Genomic DNA, 19,566 nt, shown 5'->3' with positions numbered 1-19,566 from the left:
TAAACGCAGCCTGCTGTGAATAGGATTCTGCTTTGGTCTACTTTTTTTTTTTTTTTTTTTTTTGCTTTTGCTTTGTTTTTTTCAAATTTTAATAATTTTAATAAATAATTTGTGAAAATACATTAATTCCTGCAGGATTAATCTCTGCATACATTTTGATTCCTTCATAAAATTCCTGCAGGTATTCCTAAAGGAAAATGAGCTGAAAATCCTGTATGAAATCTGCACAATATTCCTGCAAGTTTTTTTTTGTAAGGGCAAGGTTGGTACAACATTGTAGGAAGGTCGCTACGTTGAGGCAACATTGTGTGTTTGTTGGGTACAAACATGGCGGACGCGCGAGACTAACCGTCAAGCTCAGAGGCTTAGATAAAGATGTTTGAATACTAGAAAATATTTAAAAGGTTTCCGCGAATCAGATCTGACCTTTCAACGCTTTTGTTGCAATTTCGGTTTTAAGCTATGACATTAATGTGCTGAAATGGCGTCGAGTTCAGGTAAGAAACAAAATTAGTATGGTAGACGCAGAAACATGTCCTCTGTTATTTTATGTCATATTTATATATATATTAGCCCATAGCAAGCAGTGGTGTAAGCAGTATTTAACTGGTAGGCTATTTTACTGTGCTTTTACCTTTGTTACGTGGCATTAACAACCAGGAAGAGTCACTGAGGAAAATCGGTGTCTGCAGAAAAATGCACAGATCTTATATTGTTGATGCTGTTGTTCAGTTTAATTCTGAAAATAGGTATATAAATGTGTGCTCATTACTTTGTATATTTATTTGAGATATAATGAGAAATGGAAAATTTTACTTTCTTGATTTTCCAAAGATTGTTGTCACAAATGAAAATTTCTGCAAATATACTTGTGTACTGAAACTTCATCAATTAATACTTTGGTATCAAATGTACTTTGCTTGATTTGGGACTTTGGATGTATTTGCTCTTCAGTGTTTGAACTTTCAGCTGTTAATATTAAACCACACTGAACTGAACTGAACTTCAACTCTGAAAACAGGACTGACGCAGTTTAATTTACCAGAACTTCTGTGTTCAGCTGCTGCCACACAATCTACATTGTAAAAGTGCTAGAGAAATAAATTTAACTTGTCCAATATAAGACTTAACTTTGTAGTCCAGGACGTTTATAAAATGAATTTGTTATTATTAAATGAACTTTCATATTTGAAGGTAGTTGAGGAAAATAAAAAAAAGAGAATGTTGTTGAACTTTGTCTTCTGCACTTTAGAGTGTCAGAATGTTTTAATGTTTAATGGATCAAACATCTGTTCTCTCCATAGCAGAAGCCGACAGGAGAAGTCTAGATCAAGATCGCCCTAACAGTAAGTAAATGAAATCACTGATGGTGAAATGAAGACTGTACTGTAGACACTAATGTGGGTTTAGTCAGTGCAACCAGATAACATTAAAAGTTTACTTCATTCATTCATTTCATTTTTGGCTTTTTGGCTTTCCCTTTATAAATCTGGGGTCACCACAGTGGAATGAACCACCAACTTATCCAGCACATTTTTACACGGTGGATGCCCTTTCAGCTGCAACCCATCACTGGGAAACATCCGTTCGCGCTCATTCACACTCATACACTACGGCCAATTTAGTTGATCAGTTCCCCTATAGTGCATATGTTTGGACTGTGGGGGAAACCGAAGCACCCACAAGAAAAACCACACCAACACAGGGAGAACATGCAAACTCCACACAGAAATGCCAACTGACCCAGCCGAGGCTCAAACCAGTGAACATCTTGCTGTGAGGCAACAGCACTACGTACTGCGCCACCGCGTCCAAAAATGTAACTACATTGGAGTGTTTACAAGTCTCGTGAAGGAGCTCCGTATGAAAGTTTTGTTTTTTTGTTTACCTTATGGTTGAAGTTGTGCACGTCCGCCGGTTCCTGCCTCAAAATGAGTCAGTAGCTTTAGCTAACTAGTGGTGCTAGCAGGCTAAAGCTACAAACAACAAGCGAATGCTCGAAAAACAGAATGTTATAAAGTAGATTTGTTTGTATAAATGTATTAAGGGTTTGTTCACACTGATTAGAAGAGACAAATACATTGCGAATGTGGAGGTATTTTATTTTAAAAAATGTTAATTGCAAATTTACGTGGCAACGCTCCAAACATACGCAGCGAGGCTACCGTAACAGTAACAGTGACGTCACCCAAGCATGCACCATTGGATTAAATCTATATCAGAATCTATCTGGCCCACCTCTGGGCGATAATCTGCATATGTTCTAGCCCACTGTATGCTACCCCGTTTGGGGTCCTCGCCCCAAAACCAGCACACACAATGGAAACTGACACAAACATTTAGATCCGGCCCAGATCTGATCCACTCCCTGTAAAATGGCGTATAGTTTTGTGTTTTTTAGTGCTCAGACGCTATCAGGCAAATCAAGGTTGGTTCAAAATAGAGTGCAGGCACTCTCAGACAGATGCCACTTAAGTTCATTTAATCATTCAGTGTGTCACATGATGGAAATAGATCTTGAGTCAAAAAAGATTATCAAATTAATAATTATTGACGGCATCACGGTGGTGCAGTGGGTAGCATGATCGCCTCATAGCAAGAAATTGGCTATAATGTATGAGTGTGAATGCAGGAGTGTATAAGTGTTTCCCAATGATGGGCTGCAGCTGAAATGGCATCTGCCGTGTAAAACATATGCTGGATAAGTTGGTGGTTCATTCTGCTGTGGCGACCTCTGATTAATAAATGAACTAAGCCGACAATAAAAAGAATGAATGAATAATATTTATTGACAATGAAGTATTAAGAGGAAAAGTATATATAAAACAGTATAAATTTAAGCATAAGTGCCCATGTGTGCGTTTTTTTAAAATATATTAGCCATGAAAACACAAACTGTCAAGTTTTGCCATAAGCAACCAAAAACCTAGACTTACACATAATAAAACTCATCATCACAGGCTAACAAATAGGTGTAAATGATTAGATGTGTACACCATTTCAGAGGTTTTAGGTAACTGCTATTATCAAACATTTTTAAATACAAGTAAAAATTTTCATTTTAACCTTAGTAGAACAGATTTTTAGTCTGTGAATCTTCAGGGAGCATGCTTAATCAAACAACTGACACCAATCCCAATCCACTGCCAAATCTAATTGTTTTGGCTTTTTTGTTCTGACAGTGGCCCATTTGTGATAATACAAATACAGGTCAAAATCAAATACACACAACTGTACCGAATGCAGACCTTTCGCAGCTAAAAGAACTCGGGCCAAATTAGAAGCGGCCCATAGAGAAAAACGCAAAATGCAGATTTGCACAAAATTGTGTGCAGAATTAACACAAAGTCCACAAATTCTGTCTGGTCCTATGATTTTTACATTCAAGTTGTTGTTTTATAAGACTGTAAGATTGTTTTTGAGGGTTGTGTTTAGTAATAAAGAACATATTCTTTAAAATCTTCATGCATATGGAAAGTGCCCCATTAGAAGTGTTTGTTTGTGTGTGTGCTGTTTTTCAGTGTGTGATCTGAGGATTGTTCTGATAGGCAAGAATGCATCAGAAAACAGCCGAGTGGAAAACTTTATCAAGAGTGGACCAGCAGCAGTGTTTGACAGTGGAGCTTCATTTTATGTCAAGCAGACCAGATTCAGTGGACAGGAGAGAAACATCAGAGTCTTCCACTTTCCTCATCTGCTTCAGACACATCTCAATCAGCTGCAGGTCATACAGACAGTGAGAGAGTGTGTGTCTCAGTGTGCTCCAGGCCCTCATGTGATCATACTTGTACTGCAGTATAATGACTTCACTGAGCAGGACAGAGACAGAGTGAAATATATACTGAGTCTCTTCAGTCAGAAGGCCATCAAACACACTATAGTGCTGACCACTGATGAAGAGCCACGCAGATATATACCCAATGTATTTACAAGCAATAGTCCTGTTCAAAATGTAATAAAGGACTGTGAAAGAAGACATCTTCGGTTTGATACAAACCCAAAATCTCACACTGAATTGTTTATAAAGATAGAGAAGATCCTCAAGGAAGAACACAAAGAATTTCACATCTGTGGTGATGAAGGTGATGGGACATCAGTGGATGGAGATTGTGATTCAGCCAGAGGAGATCACACAGAGGATGAGAGCTCAAAAACAGGAAGTGATGGAAGAGGTTTGTCTCTCTTTTTTTTACTAATAGCCAGTTCATGTTCACTACATATTTGCAATGTAGTGAGAACAGTAAATGACAAGGAGAAACATGTACTTGGGAAAGGAAATAACTCCAAATAAATGTACTTATTTAAATTTTTATTAAGCTTATGTTTCACTGAAATAATTACTGAGGGGTCTGCAAATTTGATTGTATACACTAATTTGAAGGCAACACAGAACTATCCCAAATAACCATAACAACATTACCAGGTGGTTTTGATTGTACTCTTATTATGGCCGCTACTCTAATGCCAAGTTCACCCTGCACAATTTTCTATTTAATTTCTATTTTCTAATTAATTTCATTCAATTTAAATAATGCACAGCAAAGCTTCCAAGCCAATGGTCCATTTTTATGACAAGATCAACATATGTTTTGCTGTTTATTTGGTTAATGTTTAAAGATTGTTCATTGATGAAGCCAGACAATAGTTGTGTCCCAGGTGGCGGACTATAAACTATATACTTATACGCTATGTAGTATAATGTAATATGCACCCAAGCATCTAGTGCAGGCGTGCCCAAACTTGGTCATGGAGGGCTAGTGTTCTTTAGAGGCTGTTTACAGCTGGTCACTTCTTGCATTTTTTTCTGAAGATCTGATCATCATATTGGCAGATATAAATGCCCTCCAAAACACAGTGTAGGGATGGTTTACAGTTTGACCCAAAGAATGACCAGTCTGGTAGATGAAGAAGAGCCGTAGTCAGAGATTTAAATAAATAAATCAAGTTTACTGAAGACAGTTTGCAGTTTCATCCGCAGAAGCCAGCTTCAACACTCGCAATGAGTTCCTAGGCCGCTCTGCTTACAATCACCAATCAATAACAATTATACTCTCACATATTGTCATTAACTGCGTCATACATACAGGTGTTCTAGCCTGATTGGTTAAAACACAGATAAACTAGGAACATTTCCACGTGGGGTTTGTGCGTATATTCTGAACAATATCTTAAGCATAAACGTCAGACATCCCTTAGACTGATTAGAGCTGACTCCAGACCTGTGAAATGGGTCAACAATCAAATAGAACACACACACACAAAGTATAATCTGTTTCTTATCCAAGGCTGAGTGTACCGTCAGCCGTCTTTATCGAGACTGGTTAAAAACTGGTATAATCTACATTCAGGCAGTTATATTCTTACTACACAAAGTCTATCTTGAATAAAAAATAGAATCACTTTAAAATAATTCACCGTAAAAATAGCAAAATCACTTTAGACATTTTAGACAATATTAACCCATAGAAATAACAATAGAAACAGTTGTTTCCATCCCGGGCTCATTGTGGAAACGTAGACCCGCGGACGTTTCTGCGGACTGCGATTTACGTCCCGGGAGGTACGTATTCGAGCGTTTTTTTTATTTTTGCGAATCCGCAAGAGGCCGCTGTGCACGCTTTTTCGCGTCTCGGGCGGGCGCCTCTCGGGAGCGCGCGGCGTTCGCGCCCGCGGTGTTCGCGCCCGCGCCGTTCTCGCGCGAAAAGCTGCCAGATTGGAAAAAAAACAAAAAAAAGCAAAAGCAAAAGCCCTCGTCTTCGATTTCGACCGAGTTTTTGGATCCCACCGCGTTCTCGCCCTTATTTTTCGGATTCTGTGTTTTGTCTTACCTGATTTCCGGAACCTGCTGTTCCCTGGACTCGATCCCGGGGCCTCCGCTCCGCCGTCGCAATGCTGTGAGCTAGGCGGACAAACTGATTGCGTCGGGAAAGCCCTCCACTCAGAGGCGAGACGTCGGCCGGCGAGCGCGAAGAGGAGGGGCGGAGCAGCGCCACACTGCCCAGCAGTGTTCACTCGAGAAAAAACAAACGCGGCCTTTACGTACCTCCGGCCACGTAAATCGCGGTCTCCAGAAACGTCCGCGGGGCTACGTTTCCAGAATGAGCTTGGGTTGGTTGCTTCCAGTCCTCAGCCCTCAGTTCCACTCAAGGCCTCCATGACCTCTGACCTAGATTGCTGGCTTCTGAAAATAGGTATAAAGAGACAGGCAAATGCACTGAACATTCTTATATTAAGCAATGTGTTAACTTATTTATTAATCAAAATCAATTCAAAGTTCAATACTCATTCAAATGATCAAATAATTATTTTTAATAAAAAAAATTATAAGAAACAAGATGATGAGAAAAGGATAAACGTTGGTCCATGATGAGACGGATTGGAAAGCAGAAATCCGAATCCTTCAACAGATATAACAGATAAAAATTCAATTGCTTTGACCACTTTAGAAGTTAATTTTCAAATGCATTTATAATAATGTTTTACAGCCTGAATATAAAATAATTTGAATTCCAAATAAGAAATATAGCTTAATTATATGAATTAAATGAAATTTATTATATTTTTCCTCCCACTTGCTTTGATACATCTGTGTAGACATTTGTAGTAAGCAAAGTAAAGCTGTGGTCACACCCGTGGTTCAGCTTGCCAATTCTGTCATATGGTGCTGTGAAAGGGCCAGGATTAAACAATATGATTAGATGATAAATAAGCGAGTGATTGCTCCATAATTTAAATTTCTGCACAGAGAGGTCATGTTTTGATCTTCTGTTGGTCTCACGCAGTCACCTGATGTGATAGCGCAGGTCAGAGTTCACCAAACTTGATCTTTGCAACAAATCAATATGCAAATCTTTATGCATGAGCTTGTGTTTTCTGTCTGTTCCATTCGCACGTCACGTGTATGAATGGAAGTCTTTGAGGCGAAAAGTGCAGAGTTTTATGGAACAAAATCAATGCCAAAACTATTGAATTAAAAAGCTTGTTGAATATCACAAACTGAAAAAAATAATACACTCAATTAACAAATTTTTGCATTTTAATGACTTGAATTCCAGGTTTGTATTTTTAGGTCCTGAAATTTAACATAGCTGTTTATTTAAGTTGTGAATATCTCAACTAAAAATATTTCAAACACGTTTTTATACTTGTAAATTCAATAATTCATAATCAATTTCCAACTTTCACTTACAAAATATTCAATACCCTTTAAAAATACGATGTATAATATTCAAAAGGTAATTTTCAGTTCATTTTATTTCAGTTCAAATATTCGCTTCATTAAATTCATATTCCTCAAATTCGACTGTTAAAATTCAACATTACATCCAGGAACTGCAGGAGAAGCAATAGATTGCAGATTGAAGATCGCCAGCTGCTCTTTCACCAGCAGGTGGAGATGGAATAATTTAAGATTTTTAACCCTAGAAAAAAAGCTAATAAAGGCACAAAAGTAGCATTTAATATTAATATCAATGTCTTGGACATTATAAATAATAAAAGGAGTATGAGTAAAATGAGTAAATGATTTTTTGGTCATCTATATTTGCCCTTATGTAACGGAAGCCAGCTGGTCATCGAGTAAACCTCACTCCTCTGATCCAGCGACAGATGTTGTTCTGCAATCTTTAGCCTCCTCAGAGCATTTGTCTCCCATGCCTGCTCAGACCGGTGCGGTTACATGCACATAAACCGTCTTTTGACGAATAAGATGTTACACATTCTCTATCTATGTAATAACTCTTTCTTCCATAAATGTAAAGTATTATATTGACAGCTAAACAATATAAACGCAAATTAGAAAAAAGATAAGAAAACAGTCTAATAATATTAAATCACAGAACGTTAAGACTGTAACGAAAAATATGCCAAAACAATTTAGAAAAACTTTAATTAAATCTCTCATTATAGTTATAGCATATTGCCTTGTATTGAATTGTAAACCGGTTCCTGACACAAAATAGTGGTTAAATGTTAAATGTACAATTTGGAGTCTCCTTTGGATTACATATTAAAATTGTTTAAACAAATATTTATGCCATAAAAACAGAGACATGTGCTAAGTCCTGTTCACACCAAGCACAATAACTCTAAAGGCATCAGTAAAGATCTAGTTGTAAAACTGTTTGAGAGTTTTAAAGAATAGCAGAGTTCACAGCAAAACTACAGCGATACTGGAGAACTGACTATTGCTAAATGGGCTGTTTGATTAGATTGATTACTATCAGTAGATTAATAGTGTGTTCAGATGCGCCTAAGGACATTTTCTGGAGACACAAGCTAATGCACTATTAAAAGCAGAATCTAAAAATTAAATAATCGTTATCATTCATCTGTGTGTGTGTGTGTGTGGACACAAATATATTTATGCTTATATTTATCATTATCATGCTTGATGTTAATGGACCTTAAGGTTGCTATTTAATACCTGTTGCACCTTATGTGAGTTTTGACATAAGTTTACAATGATGAAATAGGAGTGAGCATAACTTTGTCTTTAGTGTTTTCACATGCGTACATGCATTGATTAGGGACTAGTAATAACAAAACAGTCATTGTGTATTAATCTTTAAATCACATTGTAAACTAGCTAATTCCTTTAACACTATTTCAGAGGTTCTGAACCTGAATCTGGTTGTTTGTGGGAGTAACAGATTGAAATCCTCCATGTCAGAGCTGTTCCTGAGAGAAAGCAGGAGAGGATCTGTGGTCGGTTCAGAGTTTACGAGGACAGATGTGGATCTTGATGGTCGTCTGATCAGTCTGATGGAGTTTCCAACTCTCATTAATCTCTCAGAGGAGGAAGTGATGCGTCAGACGCTCCGCTGTGTGTATCTCTGCCATCCTGGAGTTCATCTGTTCATCCTCATCATTCCTGATGATCCTCTCAATAATGAAGACCGAGCAGAAGTGGAGAAGATGCAGATTTTCAGCTTCAAAATCAACAAGCACATGATGATCCTCATACAGCAGAACTCAGAGCTTCATACAGCAGAACTCAGTGAAGAAACTCAGACGGTCATTCAGAGTCTTAGTGGACGACATCATTTCATTAACCCAAACACACCAGTGTCCACATTGATGGAGAAGATTGATCAGATGGTGGAAGAAAACAAAGGAGAGGTTTTCACAGCAGAGACATTTCTGGAGCCGCAGATGGAGAAACACCTGAAATATGATGAAAAACATAGCGGAATCAACTCATTAAAGACATTTCAGTCACAAGGTAATGAACAGAAAAACAACTTAAATTAAACACTCTATCAAACATGGCTGCAAATGTCTTAACACATTTGACAATACATAAATAGAAGTTACGAACAAAACTCCAGAAACTCCTATACACAATGATCTCTGATGACCAGGCTTACTGACAGTGTTCACTTGAAAGTCAGTATAATGTTTTTAATTGTTTTAGTTGTTTGCAAAATGATATTTAGGATTTCTTCTGATACTTATGAGACTAGTATGAATAGTTCAGCCATGAAGCTTGGTTTCCTCCATGTTATTCTATTCAGCCAAATGCATCCTTTTCCTATTTAACCATGACACATGCAAAAAATCTGCTACAGGGTGATCTTGTTCTTTCTTGTAACTGAGTTTTCCTTTTAATTTTATTCTTGCTGTTAAAATAAGCAAGTAAAATGAGCTTTTCAGTAGCAGGATCCATAGCTTCAACAGCAGAAGAAGCAGCCATTATTCACAGATCAAACTAATGCACATTCTTTTTACTTTAATGTAATCTTCTACAAATGGTCATCCAGCTACAACAATCAAACTCAGATTAAACTTCACAGATTAAACTTCTATTCTCAGACTCAGGTTGCTGTGTATTTTCTAATTGATCAAACATAAAATGAATATTATAAAATTGCACCAATAGGAAAACTAATAAAACCCAAGCTGAAAAACTTGGTCAACCACAAGGCAGACTTAAACTTGAATCCATCTTTAAACAGTCATACTCTGAGCATTTATATTCACATTTTAATGTGTCATAGTAGTTTACTGGCTTTTTATATTAAAATGTAATTAAAACTGTGAGCTACTTCAAACTTAAAACCTTCAGATAAGCATTGTTTTAGGCCCCGTTTACACTAGTGCGCTTTAGTTTGAAATCACATAAATTTGGCTACGGTTACGGCATCCGTCCACACTACGCCAGAGTTTTCAAGTGCCGAAAACTGAGTTTTAAAACTAAAATGCACTAGTGTAAACGGGGCCTTTATCTATTTCCAACCTTCAGGCATGACTTTTATTTGATCTGTCTTTAGATTCAAGAGAAAGACCTAATGAAGTGAGGATTGTTCTTCTGGGTAAAACTGGAGTTGGGAAGAGTGCAACTGGAAACACCATCTTAGGAAGAGAAGCATTTACATCAGACATCTCTCAAAGCTCTGTTACTAAAGAGTGTCAGAAGGTCACAGTTCAAGTCAATAGTCCAAGCATCACTGTGATCGACACTCCAGGACTGTTTGATACTCAACTGAGTAATGAAGAAACCAAGAGAGAAATCAGCAACTGCATCTCCATGATCCTGCCTGGACCTCACGTGTTTCTGCTGCTGATTTCACTGGGAAGATTCACTCAAGAAGAGCAAGAGTCAGTGAAGATCATCCAAGAAATATTTGGAGAAAACTCATTAAAGTACACAATAGTGCTGTTTACCAGAGCAGACGATCTGAGGAACAAAACTATTGAAGACTTTCTAGGAAACACTGACTCTGCTCTTAAGAACCTGATTGAAACATGTGGAAACAGAGTCCATGTGTTCAACAATAATCAGACTAAAGACCGAACACAAGTGTCTGATCTACTGATGAAGATTGAGAAGATGGTGAAGGAAAATGGAGACAGTTATTACTCATGTAGGATGTTCAGAGAGATGGAGAGAGGAATACAAGAGAAACAAATGATGATAATGGAGGAGAAAGTGGAACAACTGAAGAGAGAAAGAGAAGAACTGATAAAGAAACATAAGGAAGAGAAAAAGAGGATGATGGAAGAAGAACGGGTGAAGCATGAAAAGGAGAAAAAGAGAAGAGAAGATGAATATAGAGAAAGAGAAGAACTGATAAAGAAACATGAGGAAGAGAAAAAGAGGATGATGGAAGAAGAACGGGTGAAGCATGAAAAGGAGAAAAAGAGAAGAGAAGATGAATATAGAGAAAGAGAAGAACTGATAAAGAAACATGAGGAAGAGAAAAAGAGGATGATGAAAGAAGAACGGGTGAAGCATGAAAAGGAGAAAAAGAGAAGAGAAGATGAATATAGAGAAAGAGAAGAACGAGTTAATAGAGATATAAAAGAAGAGAGAAAAATGCAAGAGGAAATGAGGAGCGAAAAAGAGAGAATGATGAAGGAACACACAGAAGAGAAAAAGAGGGAGATGAAAATACACGAAGAGGAGAAAAAAAGAAGGGAAGAAGAATTAAGAGTGAAAGAAGTTCAATATAAAAGAGACATTAAAGACATTAAGGATCAAGAGAAAAATACAAAAGAGAAGTTGAAGAGACTACAAGAGGAATGGGAGAAACAGAAGCAGCAGGAAAAACAAAGACAAGAAAAAGATGATGAGAAAAGACGACAAAAGGAACAGGACATCTGGGAAAAATATAATCAAATGCTAAAAAAAGACAAAGAAAGGATTATAATGATAGAGAAAGAAAGACAGAATCATGATAAAGAGAGATTGAAAAGAGAAGAGGAATTTAAGGAGAGAGAAGAACAATATAAAACAGAGATAAAGAAAGAAAGAGAAGAATGGGAAAGACAGAAACAACATGAAAGACAAAGAAGAGAAGAAGAGGATGAGAGAAGGCGAAAGAAAGAAGAGGATATGTTTTATGACTTTGACCAGAGACTTAAACAAGAGAAAGAGAGAATGATGATGATGATAGAGGAAGAACGACGAAACAATAATCAAGATAGAAAGAAAAGAGAAGAGGATTTTAGAGAGAAAGAAGAAGAATGCAAAAAAGAGATGAAGAGAGAGCGAGAATATTGGAGACAAAGAAGAGATGAGGAGGAGGACAGAAGAAGAAAGATAGAAGAGGAAACGTGGGATGAATATTACCAAAAACTTAAACGAGAGAGAGAAAGAAGACTGAGAGAGAAAGAAGATCTACAGCTCAACCACGAATTAGAGAGAGAAAAAATAAAAAAAAATATGGAGGAAAACAGGCTGAAGCATAGCGAAGAGAGAAAAAGAAGAGAACATAAATTTAGAGAAGAACAATATAAGAGAGACATTAAAGACATTGAAGACTGTGAGAGAAAGTTATGGGAGGAATGGGAGACAGAGATACAAGAGGAAAGTAAAAGAGAAGAAAAGGAGAAACAAGGACATGAAACAACCCCACTTTATCAGAGCAATGCAATGATTCAGCAAACAAACAGTAAGTCAGTTAATTTGCAAAACAAGTTACGTTTTGATGTTTGCTTTTTATCTCACTCTTCTTTTCAACAGGATATGTGGGTTTTATATTGTCAATGAAATATTTCACTGAGAATAAAAAGTTGTCTTTACACTGCCAATTTAAGATGGCCATAAAGCAGGTCTGTTTCTGCTCAGAGTTCAATATAAAGTTGCTATGCCCCATTAAAGCAGATATAAATTATGCCGGGTCTGACCCACCCCAGTCCCTAGTATCAAAGGCAACCAAATGCTGTTTTGATTCAGTGTAAATGAAACACGAGAAACACTTTAAGCAGTGTCATTATCATTACACCTCAGATGACACCTGTCGGTTCCAGCCTAAAACATATAATTTACAACAGTGGTCACCAAACTTGTTCCTGGAGGGCCGGTGTCCTGCAGATTTTAGCTAAAACCCTAATCAAACACACCTGAACCAGCTAATCAAGCTCTTACTGGGTATACTTCAAACAATCAGACAGATGTGTTGAGGCAAGTTGGAGCTAAACCCTGCAGAACACCAGCCCTCCAGGAACGAGATTGGTGACCCCTGCCCTACTATATACATTTACCAGCTACTTTATCAGGTACACTCTACTATTTAACCATGACACATGCAAAAAATCTGCTACAGGGTGATCTTGTTCTTTCTTGTAACTGAGTTTTCCTTTTAATTTTATTCTTGCTGTTAAAATAAGCAAGTAAAATGAGCTTTTCAGTAGCAGGATCCATAGCTTCAACAGCAGAAGAAGCAGCCATTATTCACAGATCAAACTAATGCACATTCTTTTTACTTTAATGTAATCTTCTACAAATGGTCATCCAGCTACAACAATCAAACTCAGATTAAACTTCACAGATTAAACTTCTATTCTCAGACTCAGGTTGCTGTGTATTTTCTAATTGATCAAACATAAAATGAATATTATAAAATTGCACCAATAGGAAAACTAATAAAACCCAAGCTGAAAAACTTGGTCACTTCATACACCTCAAATGACACCTGTTGGTTCCAGCCGAAAACACATCTCTCAAAAAATGTAACTACACGTCGCAACGACGCTTAGCGTAAGCTCTGTGATTGGTCAGCTTGGTAGCGCTGATGAGTCTGGGTGGGACCAAAAGCCGCGCGAGCGATTGTTTACAAGTGTTGAGTCCCGTGAAGGAGCTCCGGATGGAAAGTTTTGTTTTGTGTTTACCTCATAGTTAAAGTTGTTGCACGTCCGCCGGTTCCTGCCTCAAAATGAGCGAGTTTAAGCCACTTGTACATCCAGGAAGTGTTCAGGAAAAGCAAAAAAGTAGCGAAGAAACTCGACACAGAGGAACATTTACACCTCACTGCCCACTAGCGTTTCAGAAGTGTTAATGCAGACCAACAGAGACAGCAGCAGAAGTATAAATGCACAGCCACACGCGTTGCATGCGCCGTTGGTTACGCCGGTCACCTGACGCAGAAGTATAAATCAGGCTTGAGACTGTTACGAGTGACACAACATTTTACAACTATAAACCACACTATTTCTTTTTAATGCACTCAGTGTGATGTTCAGACCCAACTGTGTTAACCGCATCAGCTAAACTCTCCCACTCTACTTTTTCTTTTGTTGTTAATTCCGGAGGACAAATTTTCAAATAACACCGCTTTTCTCCGTTCTACCTCCGAAAGCAGCACCTCCAATTCACATTCTGTTCAAAGTTTCTCTTCTTGCTTGATTTTGCCGTTGCTTTTTCGTTGGGTTTTGCCAAAGTAGAGTCATTTGCATATTCATACAGGGGAGGAGGCAGGGAGGGGTTTTGTGCTCGTGCATGTTGCGCTCAGTTTCACGTTCATTCAGATGTACAAAAGAATATGCGTGAGATTCGGCGTACGCAGTGTTTCATACATCTGAATTTTTTTCTGCGTACGCAGATTTACAGCTTTGTACTTACGCAATGTTTTAGTAAGATTTCCACGCACGTCTTCATACATGAGGCTCCTGGCGTTTCTGAAGCCGTCGCAATCATCCATTGTTTCCCCGCGATCGATCTCCTCCACCGCGAACTGTCAGTCCGATGCAACTTGAACACTCCCGCCGATGAAATCAATCCATCCTCCTGAGCGGTCTTTCTCTCATTGTGTTCAACAAACGATCTGGTTTCTCTTACTGAAGTCAAGAGAAATAAAGACCACCCATGAATCACGGTGCTAAGTCTCACTTTAACAGTTCAGTCGATGAAACAGTACGTCAGGCCAGTGTAGCAGTGACTGTTAAAACACAAGAATATACTCTCACACGGGCTTCAATGTCCTCAGCTCGCAAACGAACTCAACAAACTTGCAATTATAACACTCAACACATTCACTACATTAAACAATCCTTAAACAATAATAATAATAACACATGATTTGCTGTTATAATAGTTCACTTTCTCTCAGAGACAAGCCTCTGCGGTCTCGTTCTCTCAGTCTCACTTATCAACTCTTGAGATAAACCAATAATACTTTATTCACATATAAGAGAGACGAGACTAATCTGTATAGATCCATAAACAAACTTGCTAGCAAAAAGCACATTTTCACCCAAGTGCAAATCAACCAAACAGTAAATGTAGCGAATGGGTTTCTTAGGGCAAACACATTATATAAACTCCTATAATAGTACATAACTGGCAGCTGCCTTTGTTGTCACAACAGATACAATATTCTAAGCGCAAGGGCTTATTATGCGCTTCTGTCTCCATCTTGTGGATTGAAAACATCAACCGTCTTTGGTCGACTCAGGATGGCAGGCAAATGGCCGTCGATGAGCTCTCTCAGAAATGATAAATATTTTAAAATAGGCACTATCCTTATAAATAAATTGCAGATTTGCAATTTAAACAACTACATTCTCGACTAAAAAGCCTCACAAGTACATGATGTTGTCCAACAGCAGCAATAAATGCAGCGTGTCCTCTACTTGTCGCTGTATGTGGGCAGAGTAATACACAAGGGTGAAGGGTGATGAGGCTGGACGAGTGCTGTTTATTTGTAGAACATAACATGGCTATCAGCCAATAAGATTCAAGAACTAGACAATCAATGAATAATGAAAAAAAGGAGACTCAGATATGGTCTGCTGCAAATAGTTAACCTTCTATGTAAAGTTCAACAATTGCTGTACAAATTTATGTTAATCTGTTGTAAATCTACTGTATAAACTTTATTACTATAATTTTCAGGTGATGAAGACTCAGCGTCACAATGTCTGAGAATCTTGTTGTTTGGGAAAACTGGAAATGGAAAGTCTGCAACAGGAAACACCATCCTCAGAAAAAATTACTTTCACGCTGAAACCAGTTCATCTTTGGTGACCAGAGTTTGTCAGAAGGAAGTTGTCAAAGTCGATGGTAAAACAGTATCTATTATTGATACTCCAGGACTCTTCGATTTGACGCTGTCAAAAGAACAAGTACAGGAGCAAATTATGAAATGTGTTCATCAGTCAGCTCCTGGACCTCATGTGTTTGTTATTGTGGTGAGTTTAGGAAAAATTAGCCAAGAGAAGGGTGAGATTTTAGACATGATAACGATGATGTTTGGGCCAGAAGCAGCAAAATTCAGTGTTGTTCTCTTCACTGAAGCAGATATTCTGAACAACAAAACAATTGAACAATATGAGAAAGCAAGTTTTAATGATGAACTCAAAAACATGATCAGCGACTGTGGAAACAGATACCTGGATTTTAACAACACAGAAACACAAGATCAGACACAAGTTACTCGTCTGTTTAATATGATAGAAGAAATTAGGAAATCTAATGAGGGTAAACACTTTACTAATGAGATGTTTCAGGAGGCAGAGGTCTCTGTCGACAGAAGAATTGAAACATTAAAAGAGAATAAAACAAGAAATCAGGCTCAAGTTGTAGAATTAGAAGCCAAATATGAGATGGAAATCAGAAACATGACAGAAAGACTGGCGAAGAAGAAACAAAAGGCAGATGAAAAAAGAGTGAAGCTGGAGAAGTTCAAAGAAAAAGTGAAAACTCTCAGGAGAGAGTTTGAGGAGAAAGAAAAATCTGATTTGGAGAAACAAGAGGAAGAGGAGAAACAGAAACAGGCAGATCTGGAGAAACAGATGACAGAGGAATATAATCAGATGATAGAGGAGATTGAAGATCAGAGAAAACTGTATGAAAATCAGCAAGAAGAAAGAGAGAAAGACTATCAAAAAAGAGAGGAAGAATATAAAAAAGATCTAGAAAATTTAAAAAATAAAGAACATAGTATAGCAGAATTACTGATTAAACAAGAACAGGAAATAAAAAACAGAGATTTAGAGGAACTAAAAAGAAAAGAACAAGAAGAGAAAGAGAGAGAAGAATGGATGAGGAAAATAAAGGAGGCTGAAAGTAAAAAAGAGACTCAAGAAAAGGTTAAACAACAGCAAAGCAAATGGGAAAAAGAAATGAAGCGACAGATGAGAGGACGAGAGGATGACATAAGAAAGACAAAAGAAAAACATGGAAATCAACTTAGAATACAAGAAGAGAAACTGGAAAAAATGAAAAATAAATGTGAAAGAGAAAGAGAAGATTTGCGACAGATCCAAGAGAGAGAAAAACAAAAGAAAGACAAAGGAGAAAAGGATAGACTATTTGAAGAAAAAAGGAATGAGATAAAAAGACATTATGATCAGCTGAAGGAAGAAATAAAAGAAGAGTTTGAGAAAAGAAAACAAGAGGATGAAAAGAGACGAGAAGAGAAGAGGGAGAAATTAGAGAAAATGTTTAAAGACCTGAAAGGAGAACAAGATGTTATGTGTACAAGAGAAAGACAGGTGCAAGGAAGAATAGAAGAAGAAGAAAAAGAGTGTAATAGAATAAAACAAAAACATAAAAGCAACATTGATGCCATAAAGAAGAAACATCAAGATGAAGCCAGAAAACAAGAAGAAGAATTGAATGTTTTCAGAGAGAGAGTTGATCAGCAGGTACAGAGGCTGAAGGACATGATAGCCCTCATATATGCAGAGGAAAGTTATAAGAGGAATAATAAATGGAAATGTCACGTCATGTAAAAAATATTATTGATGAGACAAATAAGCATTTAACTTGAATTTTTTTGTTTTATTTGTTTATTTATTTGGGTTTTGAGAGTTCAGACAAAATTAGTGTCGAAAGTTGGATCTAATATTTCAGTCACAAAAAGACTTTTTCCATTTATAGCTGGGAAATGTAACTTAAGGACAAGTTTTTTTTGTACAATTGCTGGTTTCTTAACATAATGTTGCAATTTTACATATTTAGTTATTTTCTACCATTAACAAAATTTTTTAAGCAAAAAATATAAAACAACAACAAAAGTTCCTCACTAACAGGTGATGTAATGCTTTTATTCATCAATAAGATTGAACATTATGTTAATTAATGTTTTACAAACTATTTCAAATACGTAAAGACTGTTCATGCAAATAGATCACAAAACTAATAATTTGCAAAACTAATTTAACTAATCAATCATCATAAAACAAAAAATACAATGCATAATATTTCACATGCCCCCATTTAATTAGATATTTTGTGAACATATGCAAATGTACCTTAATAATGAATCTGGAAGATCATTTGGAGATTCTTTATTGTGCTAAAATGACACAAAATGGGGAGATTAAAAATAAGAGAAACATTTTGGGGCGTAAGGCGCGACGCAATAGTTGTTTGCTAGTTTCAGCTCGGCGCAAGAGTTGTTTTGATGTTTTGCAACACGCTGTTTAATTAGCAAATGCATTTGAGCTTATACAGTATGTGCGCCAATAAGCTTTCTCGCGCTGCAGATGCTCTGTTTAACTGTTTTATTGCTTGTGAAATGCTCAGTTTTTCCACTTACACTTACTTTACGTCATGTAAATAGCAAATGCACCATGGCGCAACACAACTGGCTCTTAAAGGGAATGGGAGATGAAATTCTGATTGGTTTATTCTCAAAACACACCTAAAACTCATTAAGAAAATAAACTCAGCCCTGTTAGATCATGCGCCGCGGCGCAAAGCGGATTTTTCCGTCTTTAAATTAGCAAAAGTGGATTCTGACAAGCTCTGAATATAACCTGGATCGTCAAAATAGAGCCCAATGTGTTAAATATATGTATTTATTAGCAAACAAAAGTGAGATTACATCAGTAGTGATGAAATGTCTTTAAAAGTATATGGTGTCAATGTTAGGAGAAAATATTAGTAATCAACTAGATCCACTTCAATTTGCATGTAGTAAATGAAGAGAAACATGTGATTCTATTAACAGCTTGATGTCAAAGCAGGGAAAATACCAATCCTGAGATCTTTAATGCCAAAACAAGGTGCTCTGTAGACAAATAAATTGTCAACTTTAAATAACTTTAAATTATTTGTGAACCTTTATATTTCAGTCATAAATCAGGTCACATTCATGCAGTTTCATAAAAGGGTAAAATTTGTTCGAATCTCTGATTGCAACTAGGGTAGGGCTGTGATGTCATGCACATTTTGTGCCTACACACATGCGTGCAAAGATTGTAGTATATCATTGCTTAACGTGGTATAAAAAATGTTTACAAATGTTTTATTCAGTTAAATGAATTAAGTTTTATGATGCCAAAATTATTCAGCATTTTTTTTCCTTCAAAATGCTTGTATTAAGTATAAGATTCTTACCTTACATTTAGTTTATAACTGGTCATTAATGTTCACTGGAAGTAAACTGAAGGTTGAAATAAAATATAAACATCAAATAGGGGAAAACTAGTTGTAGAAAACAACTAAATGAAATAACTCATATCAGTATAATAATGCTGTTAGTATATTTAAAAAAACGACTAAAGTGCAAATATCAAAATAAAAGCTAAATAAAAAATAAAAAATGCTGTAATAGTACTTGAATGTAAATTATGATAATTTTGGTGTTGATCACTGTCAGTTCAATAAATCATTTCACCATTTTAAAACTCTTTCATGTTTTTATTTTGAAAAGAGAATCCACTTGAAAAATAACAAAAGCATTATAAATAATCCCTACATTTTCCACAAATAACACATTATTCCCTTGATAAACATCACAGTACTTAAGATATTGTATATTTTAAGAGAAAGCAACATGTATAAGTGCACTTAAAAACATCTGCTCTAGATTCATTCATGAAAATCACTAATGC

At 36.7% G+C, this 19,566-nt stretch overlaps 3 protein-coding genes across 4 annotated transcripts in view; 1 reads left to right on the top strand and 2 right to left on the bottom strand.

The window, feature by feature from the left end:
* The window catches only part of LOC147838311 (uncharacterized), a 441,300-nt gene that overhangs the window by 379,322 nt on the left and 42,412 nt on the right, over positions 1-19,566 (bottom strand). The gene's annotated exons all lie outside the window — the stretch shown is intronic.
* On the top strand, positions 342-19,359 carry LOC100148751 (GTPase IMAP family member). 2 transcript variants are annotated; one of them, XM_087303328.1, is made up of 6 exons: positions 342-497; positions 1,308-1,346; positions 3,522-4,172; positions 8,612-9,223; positions 10,272-12,395; positions 15,617-19,359. In XM_087303328.1, the coding sequence occupies exons 1-6, from the start codon at positions 482-484 to the stop codon at positions 17,455-17,457; spliced, it is 5,283 nt and encodes a 1,760-aa protein (XP_087159454.1). In that variant the 5' UTR covers positions 342-481; the 3' UTR covers positions 17,458-19,359. The 2 variants fall into 2 exon arrangements, with proteins under 2 accessions (XP_087159454.1, XP_087159453.1); XM_087303327.1 differs by having other exon boundaries at positions 1,305-1,346.
* Positions 19,352-19,566, bottom strand: part of guca1ab.2 (guanylate cyclase activator 1Ab.2) — an 11,982-nt gene continuing 11,767 nt past the window's right edge. The window contains exon 4 of the mRNA XM_087303884.1: positions 19,352-19,566. This exon is cut by the window's right edge and continues 2,264 nt beyond it. The gene's annotated coding sequence lies outside the window, so the exon portion shown is untranslated.

This window comes from Danio rerio, chromosome 22 (genome assembly GCF_052040795.2).
Source record: "Danio rerio strain M-AB ecotype USA chromosome 22, GRCz13ab, whole genome shotgun sequence".
In the NCBI taxonomy this organism is placed as follows: domain Eukaryota; kingdom Metazoa; phylum Chordata; class Actinopteri; order Cypriniformes; family Danionidae; genus Danio; species Danio rerio.
Note: the sequence above shows the minus strand (reverse complement) of the source record. Positions and strands in the feature narration are given on the sequence as shown.